General features: G+C 42.8%; 1 protein-coding gene across 9 annotated transcripts in view; it reads right to left on the bottom strand.

Annotated features, from left to right (window-relative positions):
- The window catches only part of LOC117946855 (RNA-binding motif, single-stranded-interacting protein 3-like), a 173818-nt gene that overhangs the window by 108182 nt on the left and 49858 nt on the right, over positions 1–15778 (bottom strand). For 3 of the 9 annotated variants that reach the window (XM_034875277.1, XM_034875285.1, XM_034875278.1), the window contains exon 1: positions 5525–6529. The exons of the other annotated variants lie outside the window; for them this stretch is intronic. In XM_034875277.1, the coding sequence (XP_034731168.1) occupies positions 5525–5599 (75 nt within the window). In that variant the 5' untranslated portion in view covers positions 5600–6529. Of the gene's footprint in view, positions 1–5524; positions 6530–15778 lie in introns of those variants that run through there. 9 annotated transcript variants of the gene reach the window in all.

Here is a 15778-nt window from a genome sequence, read left to right as displayed (position 1 = left end):
TTTGGAAAATGGCTGCAATGAAACAAAGAGTGAAAAATGTAAAGGGGTCTGAATACTTTCCGTACCCACTGTATGTAAACTAAAGATAAAGAGCGCCTGAATTATCTAAGAACCAGCCCAGCTGATCATATATATATTACAATATTTCAAATATAATTTCAGATTATCAAAAGCTTTATGGTAGAAATGTATGACAAGGGTGTGAAGACTTGAAAAGGCATTTGCCTTGTCAAAACCAAGCAGTCCCATACATCATGACTGCTACTTTTCCAGTTCTAAAAAAAGAAACCTGTCAGATTTTGTTTTTATTGATGCTGTGAGATGTGCAGTTATTACACAAAAAAAACATGTTCAAAACATCACAGCAACAATCCCAAGCGATAATATGTTTTTTCACTTTCTTTTTGTCCAATTAGGGATTTCACAGACAGGATTTCCTAAAAAAAAAATTCCAGTAGATTACTAAATCATAGCCTCTAAGCAACAGTCACAGCTTTAACAATACCGACTAAAACTAGCTCAAAGACACAATTGAGAATATCCTAAACATGGATTGTCCTTAATGGTTCCATGACATGGTGCTCTTTGGATGCTTTTATATAGACCTTAGTGGTCCCCTAATACCATATCTCTCTTTCACAAAATTCACCCTTGGTGCAGAATTACAGCCACTAGAGCTAACCCCACAATGACCTTTCCTTAGTAGGTGCCATTTCTGAGTCTGTAGCTTTTGAAGAGGAGGGGGGAGACTGGGGGTGTGGCCTTGACCAACTGAGAATTTGCTCATTTGAAAGCCATAATGTATCTCTCTCATGTATGGGCCAAATTTGCTGGGTGGGTAAAGCAGAGAAAGGGGAGGTAACCTTGCCCCTTATGACCTCATAAGGGGCAAGATTCCACATCACCCCATCTGCGCATTCATTTTCTAAAGGCAGAGCAGGATACCCAGGGCTCAGATTACACCTATCAACGTTTCTAGCCACTGGGAAACCATATGCAGGTTGGAGGAAAGGATGTTAATGTTAAAAAAACTCATAAAGTGGAATTTTCATGTCATGTGACCTTAAGAATAATAGAGCTAGCCCCTCCAGCTATACCCTCTGGTTATATTTTAACAAATCACACCAAGGAAGCAACAATGCAGCTGCGCTTCGGCAATAACCCTCCCCCTTATCTCCCCAAACCCTATTACAGCTTTGATTAAGGGCCACTAAGCTCACATAAGAGAGCATGCTGTCCCTACCCACCCCCTGCTAATGTACACTAACTGTACCTATAGCACCATTATGGAGGCAGAGCAAGAGCATTTCTTCGTTTAATAGCCACAAATTTAGACACACTCAATCATCTGACTAAGGATTGTTAGTTTAAGCTAGTCATTTCATAGCTGCCTTTGTGTGAAAGTGGTCCATGTGCGTGTCAGAGTGTGTGTACTTTTCAGCAAGTGTGTCTTGTGTTTCAAGACTGCTATTGTAAGGCAGTGAAGGCTACACGCAAACACACACACACACACACACGCACACGCACACACAATTGATTTCCACAGGAGGAGAGCCTCCAATCTCTGGAATCAAGATTAATAAGAGGCCATTTACATCTACAATCAGATCAGTGAGCAAGGGAGAGAAAGAAAAAAGACGTGTGAGAAAGAACTAAAAAAAATGGAACCCAATAAATACAACCGGTAAGTCTTTGTATGCTCTTGTCCATTGTAAACAAAGGAAAGAGCGTGAAAACCAGCTGCACACCTACATTTACACATGCAAATATACACACAAAGACACACACCTTATATTTGACATCTGAGAGCAGCACAAGCAGATCAAACACTAGGCTGTTGTCAAGGTCCATATATATGTATAGCTGAGCTATTCTATGGGGCCTCTGACTAACACACACACACACACACACACACACACACACACACACACACACACACAGAGAACGGTTCCTTTGGGAACTGGTAGAGCTTTAATGACAGCAAGCTGCAGCGAGAAGGGGTCAGGCATGGGAGTCACTGTTCAGAGGCCCCACACACGCAGACACACTCACATTAACACAGGATACACATATGCACTTACAGACATGCACACACAAAAGTGAGCAAATAAATTCAGTCCAAGATCACGTACGCATTGTCGGACAAAGTTACAGGCTCATGTACAGTCACGGATACAAAGCTGACATACACATGCAAGTTTTATTCATATATGGATAGATATGCGAGCACACACACACGCACACACATGCACACACACACAGGCAGGCACAGTGTAGAGGGTACACTGGGGAGGGTAGGATCCAATTTGATTTGACCTTGACAGCAGGACAAGTGAGGGCTGGTGGGAGGGAGGAACGGAGGGATGGATGGATGAAGTGTAAGGAATGAAGTGACGGTCTGGGCCAGATGCCTGTTGCAGATACTTCCGAGAAATTAGATGACCTCGAACCGATCGAGATAAATCATAGAACAAGAAAACAGCAGCGTGACACGGTAACATCTGCACACATAAAACGGTGCGACAGACGCGCATCAAATGTTGAAGTTAATCTAACGTACAGGTGCACACAGCGAAATATCTTGTGTAAAAACCTACAAATAACCCAGGGAATGCTCCTTGATTCAGAGACGATTAGAAATGCTGCATCTTAGTTGTTGCTAAAAAATTAAATAAGGCCTTTTTTAAGTTCATTACTAAGCCAATATCAATCATAATCACGCAATCACAACCATTAATATTCACATGTGTAAATATGCCAAATTAATGCAACCACAAAATCAAAGATGAAAACGCAGCCATAAACACTAGCTGTCAAAGTTCTTTCTGGCATGATTGTTATAGAAAAACACAATTTATCAAGAAGACCAATTGTGTATTTGCCATTTCAATTCTGTTCAGGGAAAAAATATATCAAACGAAAGAACACTTTTGGCAAGAGACAATGGAGTTTCTTTGATTAAAAGAACATTTAGAAACAACAGTGTATAGTATCCAGCAGCAGACATGCATTTATTCTTCCAGACAAGCTAAAAAGAAAAAGGGCTGCTCGTCATTGGTGGTGATGATTACAACCAAATCACAGATGTGCATTAACAAACAGTTTCCAGCTTCTGTTTGCTCATCTTGAGCACATTCTTAAAAACATCAGACAGCGCCCAGATGTGAGCGTATGCAACTCCGAGATCAGCAGATAAGTCGCTAATGACGACATGCTGCAAATACAATCTGCACGTCATCTCCAAATATATCCTGCAGTTAATTGGAACGTCCTATGTTGTGAACTACAGCTGAATAGCTGCTGAAGTGGATTTGTTTACTTTGTGTACTTGACTGAGCTGAATCAGTGAAAAATGTTTCTTTAAGCTCTTAGAACTTGTTTAAATTTTTGGGCATTGCAGGCCTTTATTCTTTTATAGGACAGCTGAAGACATGAAAGGGGAAAGAGAGGGGAATGACATGCAGATAAGGGCCGCTGCGTTGAAGAGTATACCTCTATTTATATTGCTGCGCGCTCTACCAGGTGAGCTACCTAGGCGCCAAAGATATCAGATTTAAAAACATGTGGACAACAGTTTCATTGTGTAAAACTACAATCTGTTTATCACCATTTAGAGATGTCCAAAGCTGATCTGACGGATTGATATTCCAGCCCATGTTTTGGTTTATCAGTATCAGCAACATTGAAGCCCTAACATCCGAATACCTTTTTTTTAAATTGGAACTCAAATTACTTTGTCCCTATATCCGTACAGTAATTGTTGTCAACAAACATTACCCATGAATTGTGGCATGTCTTGTAAGAAGTTAGCAAGCAATCTCCAATCTGGAACTAATTTAAATTAGAAAATGAAAAAAGCCCAAAATCCTCATCCATATAAAGTTATGAGTCATCGGTTCTTTTAACATAACTGGATTTATTTAAATGTTATTGTTTAAGGTGGTAAGTCTTTATGGGCAGCAGTTAATAAATAGCTAGGGAAATATATAATTGTTTTGGAGATGCTGAGCTATTTGAGTGCTCTCAGGTCCTTGGATTGTCTAGATGCTTACTATAATCATTATTGGATTGGAATCTAGGACAAGAAACTTGATTAAGACAATCCTACCATTGTATTGTTGGTTCAAATAAATATATAGGACTTCCCATTCATTCTAGTTGTGTTGATGGGCCTGTAAATGCATCATGCAGTCTGCGTTTGGTTCAAGGTTCAACCTATTCTTAACAGTGGAGCATCATTTTCTTACCTGTTCTTCCCACACTGTGTCCATCTGATAGCATGATCTCTCTATTCTCATAGCATCCCACTCCTACACTTTTATCTTTGCATCTCTCGCCATCTCTCCTGCCTACTGGCATGTACATATTTACTAAATATTACAGCAAACCTGCCAACTCCTCACACTTACTATCACACGAAAAGAAAAACAAATGAATCACGGCAGACAAAGGAATGGCGGACCGGGCGATATGATGCAGGAGCCATCAATCAGATTTTAGCAATCCATTTTCCTCTTCTTGGTGGTAGAAGACTCCGAGGAGGAAATATATTGTGTGTGTGTGTGTGTGTATGCGTATGTGTGTGTGTGTGTGTGTGTGTGTGTGTGTGTATGCGTATGTGTGTGTGTGTGTGTGTGTGTGTGTGTGTGTGTGTGTGTGTGTGTGTGTGTGTGCGCGTGTGTGTTTGTGTGTGTGTGTGGTTTGTGTCAAATGTGAGAATAAAAGTGAAAAAACAAAGAAAAAACTGAGCTTGGTTTTGTGTACTTCGGGTAATCAGAGAAGTGTATCAGGTTCCTTCAGTCACGCCTACAACATGGTATCATGGGGCGAGTATGGCCTGGGGATGGCCAGTGAAAGGAGGGGTAAAGGGTGGGGGAAGAAAGGGATAAAGTAAGAGAGAAAACAATGGCTGAGGAAAGGGAGGGCCTCATGCCCTGAACTTGAACTTGGAGCTGATGGGGTCTAAGAGAGAGGGGAGGATGGGGTCAAGCGCTCGTGTGGATAGAAAAGGAAAAACCCAGCTGAGTGACACCAATATCACCCTCCTCAGAGACAGATGGGGGAGAGGGGACATTTAGCAAGCTGTCTTTACGAGGCAATCTCAGCATCTAGACCTGTGCTTTTTCAAACAGTTTCACCATAGGATTGAAAGTCAGTCAATTTTGGTCTTTCCTTGCTTGGTAAAACACAATACAAGTCTTTAGATATGGTACGGGCAGACTTCTTTTTAAGTCCTGGTGCATAGGTTAAGAAACAACATAATTTAGGTAAGAATTACTTGTCAATCAAACACTTGCGACCATCGGAATATGCCATTTTTTCTTGATCTGGTACTGATTGAGCTGGATATTTAAAGATGCAGCAGATACAGAAGATATAGCGTTTTTTTAAATCAGGGTTGCAAGACATGATGGCTTTGAGACATCTACATAGGAAACACTGATGTGTATTTTCAACATGCAAACACGTCAATTTCCTCCGAATTTAGAGGGGTAAAATAGGTCAACCTCACGGACCGTCCTACCTTGGTCTGGAGATAGTGGGGGTAGTAGTAGGTGTAGTGGGGGTACATTGGCTGCTGCTCCAAACGTTTTCCCATGTAGCTGGAATCCAATTGAAGGTCCTGGAGGATGGAGATAGAAGCTCGCAGGTGGGGCACGATCACTCCGAGGGCCTGGCCTGGATCCTTCAGACGACTGGGTCCAAGAGTGGAGGATGCAGAGAGAGAACCTTCTCCTCCTACTGAGCTGTGTGTGTATGTGAATGTGTGTGTGTGTGTGTGTGTGTGTTTGTGTGTGTGTGTGCGTGTGCGTGTGTTTGTGTGTGTGTGTGTGTGTGTTTGTGTGTGTGTGTGTGATAAACGAACAGAGCAATGGAGGGATAGGAGGAACAGATAGTACTTGGGATTTCAGTCTGTCTACTTGTCTGGGAGCTCACGGGGAACCTCACAAAGAAAGACAGGTCTGGAAAGAGAGTCAGAGAGAATCCGGAGTGGCAGCAAAAAAGGGGTTGGGGGAGAAGGGGGTGAGGAAAGGAAGATAGGAGGGTAGGCAACACAAGAAACAATAGGGGGAATTGAAGAGCAGGACAGAGAGAGGGTAAAGAGAGAGGGAAGAAGAAGAAGAGGATGAGGAGGTAGGGATGGATGAGATCCGGTTGCCGGTTCCTTGCACTCAAAATCAGGCTCTCTCTCCTGCCCTGAACATGCCCCTCAATTTGCGTTCCAGCGTCTCTTACTCTTGTGTCTCTCTTTCTCTCTTCTTGTGTATCCGTTTTCCTGTCTCGTTCTTGCTCCCTCTCTCCCACCAGACGAGACCCTGATCCCGCCGGGAGCTCAGCTGTATCCTGGGGAACACACGCTGTCCTCTGCTTCTATCCACAATAAACAGTGAAATCAGCAATTAACTCACACATGGATGTGGAGCTAGAAAGAGAGGAGAGGAGGACGATGAGGAGGAGAGCGGGTGGTCTGGAGCTGAAGCTGTGAGTGCCTTTCTTCTCACTCTCTCTCACTCCCTCCCTCTTTTGTTAAGCTCCGGGGATAGATAGGTAGATATCGCCGAAGCCCGACGTGGAGGATGAGCAAAAGGAAAAGCCTCAGTAAAAACTCCTCTCGCTCAGGAAGAAGCAGATAGTCCAATCTACACAGAGGAAAATCCCTTCTGATCCACAAGGTTCCACCTCCAACTCTTTTCTTTTCTTCCCCTCTGTGATCCCCCTCTTTCTTCCCAAGCTCTCCCTGACGGCTTGCTTCCCACTGCGCCTGGCAGCCGTCACTTTGTGTGTGTGGTGGTGGCGGCAGCGGTGCTGGTGGTGTGTGGAGTGTGTTTGTGTGGCTGTTGCCGTCTGCTCCACTCTGTGGCAGGGGCATAGAGGGGCTCGGCTTCAGCGCAGTTATGCTCCTCCCTCCCTCTCTCTCTTCCTCTCTTCCGTCTGTGTCTCTCTCCCTCTGTTTTTTTCATGGAACTATAGAACAGTGGGAGTGATTGGTCCTGCCCTCGTTCAAGCCCTGGGGTGAGCGTGTGTGTGTGTGCACTGAATAGAAACTGAGAACGAAGATGGGCTGTTCTGCTGGCAGAAAGGCGGAACTTGGGGGGGGGGGGGGGGGGGGGGGGGGGGGGGGGGGGGGGGGGGGGGGGGGGGGGGGGGGGGGGGGGGGGGGGGGGGGGGGGGGGGGGGGGGGGGGGGGGGGGGGGGGGGCGCGGCAGGGTATGAGGAGCGGGAGCTAGGGTAAAGGTTGAGAAGAGGATACACAAGGAGTATAATTTGGAAACAGAGAGGCCCCCCTACTGGCACTCTACGGGCGCAGCAATGACACATTTTTCATAATATAAGCTGTTATGGATACTTTAAACTGATTAACATTATATATTATCATCATATTTGCCATTTTACTTTGCTAATATTTAAACACTTTTTGTATTATTATACAGCATCTCACAATAAGCTGGCATAACCAACATACACACATATAAACACATGCATGCCAAGCACACGTTTGAATGACCATTCAACACGTGCCCAACCCAAATGCCTCAGCGCACACAGAGACGCACAATTCACACATAACCAGGGAAGAGCCCAACATAGTGTGCAGTGGTTGTGTGGCACAGTGACCCACTGGCACAGTGCTGCCTGTTATGTGATGCAACCAGGTTTAAGTAGTGCTCTTATATAAGCAGAGTGAGCCATGCATGAAGACTGCTCTGCCCTCTGACTGCAGCTCTGTGTGCGTGTGTGTGTGTGTGTGTGTGTGTGTGTGTGTGTGTGTGTGTGTGTGTGTGTTAGTGTGCCAAGGAGACAATGGTTTGCAGACAATGCAAATTCCCTGTAGTGAAAAAAAGGGTTGGAGAACAGAACGCAAACACAAGACCTTCTCTAAGATAAGGGCTTTATTTCTTATGCGCAATTAAACTGCTTTACAGACTGTGCTGTAAAATCACATCACCGTCCTTGTGGTAGTGTGCAAGAGTTTTTGTCACAATGCTCATATAATACACAATAGTGATATGTTTGGCTCAGAGGTGTACTGACAACAAAAAATCAGCATATAGAAAAAAATAGACAGAAGGAAAAAATCGAAAAATTCAAAAATACGAGCAGCACAATGTTAGGCGCCTCAAACACAGAGTTTCATCAAGACATCTCCAATTTCTCAAAAGTTATTTTGACGAGTGACAATTGTGTTTGTCTGACCACCCATAGACAAAAACATTAAAGATTTTTGATCCAGATTAGGACGTTGTCAGAAGGAAGGAGCCAGGACCGCAATTACTCTGGCATCAATCATGTCCCCACAACTTACTAATCCGTGTAAAAAGACGATTATTTTTGGGTTAACGCCGTACCCCGATTTCTCAAACACCATGTAAACACCTTACTCCAGACATCTCATAACTCGGTTAACAGCCCTAGAGAACTCCTTCTGCAACCGGGGTAATCCTGAATGTATAGACGTTAAGTGGGGTATGGTCGGGTTAGCCATATGCGCATGCTCCAACTGCCCCTCCCCACTCCGCTGAAGTGGTTTTTGAAACCGCAAATAAGCCGTCAGCGCTGTGAATCATAGTCGTTGCTATGACACCATACAAGAAAACAGCGTTGCCCGAATCAGCAGGCCCTCGGCAGCAAAGAGCCTGCAGCCCATCTGTTTTACTCCCCGCCAAGCCAGCAGCAGACAACGGGAGATGGCTAAACAGATTGTCTTATCTCCGGGGCTGGCAACGCTGTGCCTCGGCATAAAAGTGGAGGGACCGGGCAGCCCACGCTGCTGCCGCTGTTAATGCCACTGGACACTGGTTACAGATATTAAGTGCTAACAAATGGTCAGTCATCTGGCAAAAGCACTGTGATTTCCCACGCTGTGACAGGAGTGTGTGAATGAAACATTAGGTGGTTATATTTTACTAATTTAGTGATAGGATAGTGTAATGTTGACAAAGGTCAACAGGAGTTGGCAGAGCGCCACCTACTGTACCGGAGGTACAGTTACACTATAACACAACTCATAAACAACAAAAAGTTAGTCAATTTAACCATCACCATCATTATTATTATTCACTTAACTGGGGTAAGACCATACGCTGGTTACTGCTATGCAAATAAACGCACTGACTGGGAAGTATGCATAAGCTCCATGAGGGGTGAGTATAAATGCTACTCCAGCTCTGAGAAGTGGGTATTGGGTAACATCATTTTTACTTATTTTTACTACATTATTTTTGACTCTTGTCTTGTCTTTCCTCAGCACCAGGGTGTGAAATAGCTCTCTGAGTCTTAACCTCAAAGCGCCCATTTTATGCTCATTTTCAGGTTCACAATCGTATTTTGAGGTCATACAAGAACAGCTTTACATGGTGTCATTTAAAAATATATATATATATATATATCTCATTTTTGTTGTATTGCACCTTGGTGCAGATCCTGTTTTCACCCTGTGTGTTTTGGTCTCTAGTTTAGCTACAGAGTGAAACAACTCACATTGATACCATCTTTGTTACACTTGTGCAGTAGCTAGGTAAGATCACATCAGCTAGATAACTTTCTCCAACTTTGGTCAGTACAAGGCAGAATAAGCTGGGAGACTTCTGCTAAGCAAGGGCGCATTGTGGAATACTTGCAACACAGGGACATTTGAGTAGTTATTCTGTATATTATTGTATATTACTGTATGTGTGTTTAGCATGCTAGCGCTAGCATGTGCTACGGTTAGCCACCTCATCTCGGCTAGTGACGTAGAAAGCTGTGTAGATTTTGAACAGCTCACCCAGAGACTGAACGCAGAGAACATTCAGAAACCTCTCACTCAAAACAGCATGGGTGTTTTTTTTCTCCAAGTTATGTATGTGTGTGGAAGCACAAGAGACACAAAATAACACCCAAAATCCCAGAAAAAGTGTTTTTTTTCATAATATGGGCAAAGGCAAAGATCTTACTACATTACAAATGCTACCTGCCCAAGCTAAACATGTGTTCATCCAGTGGAAAACCAAGTGGCTTATTTAAATCAGGATACATTTTCAACTTGCAAAACCCCTTTATGAGACTTTGTTAAATGACATGACATGTTGCCCTGACAGTTATGTGCCTACTTAGAAAAGATTGCTGCTGGCAAGTAGGGGTGGTGGAGAAATCGATTCGGATTAACATCTTCCATCAATGACACTGGGTCAATATTTTGAGTACGCTCATTTCAATTAGTTTTCAAGGCTGTCCAATATTCCACTCATAAGAACAGGTCCTATAATAAAATGTAATTTTGTACATCTTCTTTACGCTACCAATCAGTGAAATCCATTTCCTAACCTGTTACATGCCAGTCATCAGCTATACTCTTCTAGATGGAAGAGGAGTTACTGTGTGAGCTCATCTTGCAGTAATTCTAACCTTGTCTTCACAGTGAATTATATGAGCATGTTGCTGGGCCACTGCTAGCAAAATCAGGCTGTATTGATTGCGTTGCACTTGTAGTTGAGGAGTATGCATTCCTGAATTGTACGCACCCAGAGCCAAGCAGTTTGATGGTGGAATGGTATACATTCATTCAATGGTGCTATGTGTGGAATGCCAAATGACATAGGGATACTGGGAGATTAGGGGTGGGTGTGTGTGTGTGTGTGCACACTAGCATGTCTGCCTGTGTTCATGTGCAATATACATAAGTAGCACACCAGCCAGTTTTTTCATGAAAATTAAGATTCTGATGACACAGCAGTTTAGGAAAACAAAGAAAGAGAATTGATTCTTCCAACTGCACAGTACAGTCCCATTATGTGAGGCACAATCTTTACATCTCACTCCATACTCCGTTGCCATAAAGCTTCTTAATTACCACGTCTCGTGGCAAGACAGCCATAATGGCGGTGGTAAATACTGGTTAATTGCATTCATTCTAATATCAAACAGACTTCTATTACGTCTTAAGCACAATCTAATTGCCTACTTGTTTCTAAAAACTGAATGTGTATCTGCTGCATCTGCATTTCTTTGCAAAAATGACCTTTTTCTAAGGAGAGATGCTATTTTCCATGTCCATCACTTGAAAAATACCACATTAAAAACCTGACAGCTGGAGCAAAGTATCAAAGTGTTTTTATTGACACTGTATTCTTAAAGCCCCCGGTCATCAAAGCAGTTTTCAAATGGAGAAGGAAAGGCCGTGCTGTAACTGAGGGATGTGATCCTCTCGTCGCTGACCACCAGATGTATAACAAACACCAAGTCAGAAAAAAATCGCAGTAAAAGCCTCACATGTTAGCTTAGATGCAGCTGGGAAAACAAGAGGTCATGATGACGATAGTCTTATTTTACAGAAGCTGCTCTGGTTGTTTTTCAAAGAAAACACTGGCCAGGATATCATCACAGACGCACATGCACGCATGCACGCACACCCACACAAACACGGGTATTTGAACACAGCAGATTTACAGTGGTAAATGGACTATTACATCCAATTGCCATACGCAGCATGAGGGAATTTGTCTGTTTGCAAGTCCCCTGAGATCCAAACACAGAGACTGTAGAGAATGTAGAATAAACTGGTTAGGGTTTCTTTGATCCAGGAAATCGAATAAGAAGAATTCAGGTATAAAAATATTGACAAAACAAAATGCATCTGTTAACATCTACATCACAACCAAGCTACATTTTTCAACCTTATTTACACATGGTCAATATCCTGTATGTGACACACTCAGTTAGACAAAAGGGGTAACAAACTAAACTATTCTGATTTAGTAAATCTCTAAATCTTACACACATTTTTACAGATTGACAAATAAATGGAGTCATTAACTTGAAAAACGTAAGTAAAAGACATGATACCAAACCAAGGCCCCTTATGACAACAATGGACTCTCGAAAGAAGATAACTGCAAAGCGAAGCTCAGCAAAGACAGTCGAAGCCCGTCAGTAGTGAGCATTGCCAGCTTGTCCACGTAATCAGAGGAGAAGGGCATAAGACAACTGTCCTTAGAAAAAAACTTGTTACAGCAAGGAGAAAACCTGCTGCGTTTTGTTTATTCGCTCACCTCCATTTAGCTTTGACAAAGTAGTAAATTATCAATGTGATTAATTCAATTTACATTACTTCTGATAGAACCAATTTTGAATACTAATTTCAAGGGTTCTTCGATGTAATTCTCTAGATCAGTATTGCAGTTCCATTATCAGTGAATTTCCCCTGATGGCATCTGGCACAGCTCAAAATAACTAGCAAAAAGACAACAAATGTAATTTTGAATAATCAATTCTATCTGAAATGTATCCATCCATCCATCCATCCATCCATCCTAGCTGACATTGGGTGAGAGGCTGAGACAAAGGCCAGTTTAAACCTCAAGAAAATGTGTGGCTCTCTCAGTGAAGGAGCTCAATCTACTGTCATGAAGGCAACGCTGTGTAAACAAAAGCCGAGAAAGACGTGGACGTAGCAGTTGCTTGGTAGGGAGTAGGTAATAGCTTTAACATTCAACCAAGAAGCACTACGCACATAGCCTGGTCCTACCAGACTCTGGTACATTTCATTTGTACAGAGAGTCTGGCCACTCTTCATTGACAAGTGTTAACTTACTTGAAGGTGGGTACTCTGTTGAAGTTTAAAACTATTGGATCTGCCCAGAGCCACTCTGGACCTGCCATTACCAATCGCTAACGCTTGGTTGCGACGTCAGCTTAGCATCGATAGCGTTCGCCTTTGCCACCCCTTCACTGCACAGATCAAGCAGGAAAATTAAACTTTCCCCGAACCCCATGGGGAGGAGGGCCACAATATCATGGCCACTAACAAGACTCAGCAAAGATTGTTCTTGCTCGGGCTTAAACTTCTGAATAGTCGGCAGCGTTGCCACAATGGACCGAATGGCTTCGCTTGCATTTCTTCGCCGCCATTACGTCTAGTGCACAACCTCAACGTCATCATTCTCAGCCACTCCCTCTGTTTGCTGATTGGACCAATACAAATTTGACTGGCGAAAACCCGAGAATATACCGCGAACCCATATATAGTACTGTAGGAAAAGGAAAATTGAGCGGAAGTACGTAGGAGGGTGGAGGCTACTACGCACATGCACCACCTAGTAAAATCTCTTACAATTAAGACATCTAGTGATGCCGTTTCATGACACACATTTGGCACACATTTATAAAGCACACACAGCATGTGGCTGGCAAAGACAGTCGATGTAGCATTATCAAGGGATTTGAAATGGGTTGCAGAGTTCATAATGAACACCAACAATAAGCAGATTAAGGGATGAGGGAAATGTGTAGATGTCTCAGTCAATGAGACGGGCAGACAAGAAGGAGGAGATATTAAGTTACACAATATGGGGGAACTCATTCTAAACTATCTCCGTAGCCATGAAGCCATATGAAAAATCATTTCTAACCAATAACCCCTTGAACAACACTGAACGCTTAATTACATGACTGAATCAAAATGGTGACAAATCACCTTAGGCTCTGTGAAAATCCCGCTCCTCCCATCCTCCCCACTGCTCCGTCCTCCCCTCCTTCCATTCTCAACAGCAAGCCAAAGCTCACTTTAACACGAATCATCACTTTATTAAAAAAGAAAAAAACAGCATGTTAGTGGATTCATTTGAACAATTATGCAAATCAGACAGGAGATGAAGCTTTTATTAATGTTAGAGAAGTGTTGCATCAGATACTGCTGAAGTTCATTAAGTTACTCCAGTTGAAGATGACATTCTGATTAGTTTGATGTCATTATGGTGTGTATCATGTGCAAATGTGCAATTTGGATTAATAACCAAGACGTCTGAATTGTTTTTTTTTTTGTTTTTTTTTCTCAGACATTTTTCCTATGATGGTTTTGGAGGTTTGGGGTCTGTTTTACTGTTTAACTGTATGCATTAACTAAAGATATCTCCTCAGTTGTTATTCTTTTCTTTCTTTCAAATCAGGTTCATTGTTACAAACATTATGTCTTTTTTATGGCTCTCTTCCTCTCTCTTTCTCTCTCTGTGCAGGTACGGGGCCTGGGAGGTGGTGGACCGTGTCTGACTGACTAGGGCCCGTGCTTGCTGTGGCTCCGAGGGGTAATTAATTTTAGCAAACGACCGCCACGTCTGTCGGCTTTTATAAACGAGCGTTTACGCGCTATGGACAATTTAACCACTCCACTGAGCTTGCCTTGACAGAGATGAGTGTGAGGGGGAGAGAGAGAGGTAGAGAGAGAAAGATAGAGGATGGGGACCATGCTGCTAGGTGACTGATGGGAGATTTAATCAATAGAGTAAGCACATTTACTCTCATGATGCTCACCCAACATCCATATTCATGGTGTTAATTTTCTCTACGCCTACGCTGTTGCGCACCACAAAATAATATAATGCATGAAGGATTTCACTACAACTCATCAGGCCTCATCAGGCCTAATCAAAAGACAGTATCATCACTGTTTATTACATGGAGCATCATGGACTAAACATCAACTTGGCAGTCAAATCATTTTATTCTAGATCCAAGCACAATTCAATATCCAAAATAACTACTCTCCATTACGTTCTGACACACCTTAACAACCCAATGTTCTCTTTGTTAATGCCATTGGCCGCATTGGGAAGCATGCACCACATCCGGGAAAACAAAGGCTACAACAGCACAAAGTCCTTTGCCCGGAGCGCAACTGCCCAGTGTCAGAAGCATATGCAGAAACAATTTTCTTGTCATGGCTTGTCATTTATTGTACATGCTACCTTATATTTTACAGTTTCAGCTCAGCAACCTCCATAAACTCCTTTTTGGCTGCTACATTCCCAGTGTTAACAAACACTAGTCTGTTAACATGAGTGTTTGACAGCCTCCAAGCACAGACATCACACATTAAATCCTACCTGTTGCCTTTCACCATCCACTTACTTAAAGGTCCCATAACATGGTGTTCTTTGGATGCCGTTATATAGACCTCAGTGGTCCTCTAATACCATATCTCAAGTCTCTTTCCCAAAATTCAGCCTTGGTGCAGAATTACAGCCACTAGAGCCAGTCCCACAATGAGCTTTCCTTAGGAAGTAGTGCCATTTCTGACTATGTTGCTTTTGAGGAGGAGGGGGGAGCTTTGACCATATCAAAGCTCTCTCTCATGGGAGGGCCATATGCTCTGAGAGGGCGAAGCAGAGAAGTGGGAGTTAACCTTGCCCCTTTTGACCTCATAAGGGACAACATTTCAGATCTGCCCCTCGGAGTCTTCATTATTTTTCAAGGCAGAGCAGGATACCCAGGGCTTGGTTTGCACCTATAGCCATTTCTAGCAGCTGGAGGACTCATATTAATGTTTAAAAATAAAGGAATAAAAAAGAAATAAACTCATAAAGTTAAATTGTCATGCCATGGGACCTTTAACTGCTGGTGCATCCCTTGACATGCCCCCAACAGCTTTTTGGGTTTATCCATCTTTTTCCATAGACGACAACTCACTACTAGTACCTGCTCGCTCAGCACTCACGGCGCTCCCCCCCCCCCTCTCATATGTCAAAATTCTATGATGGGATCTCATGAGATAGGGCGCCTACTCTAGCCTGTTAGTCCTCTAAAATGGTATATAATATTGAAGAAATGCAGAAATGATTTAGAAACGTACATATATACATATAGAAAATACACCTAAAATATCCAAAAATTTAAACTGATTTGGGTCAAAGAGAACATTTGAGTGGCTGTGTATTGAGAGTAACACTATAATGTCTGGTCATTGTGTGAATCCTGTAATTAGATGCAATCTCTTGAGGTTCAAGAATAAGAACGGGAATAAGAA

This window comes from Etheostoma cragini, chromosome 6 (genome assembly GCF_013103735.1).
Source record: "Etheostoma cragini isolate CJK2018 chromosome 6, CSU_Ecrag_1.0, whole genome shotgun sequence".
Lineage (NCBI taxonomy): Eukaryota > Metazoa > Chordata > Actinopteri > Perciformes > Percidae > Etheostoma > Etheostoma cragini.
The sequence above is the reverse complement of the archived record's forward strand: the minus strand, read 5'-3'. Positions and strand labels throughout refer to the sequence as shown.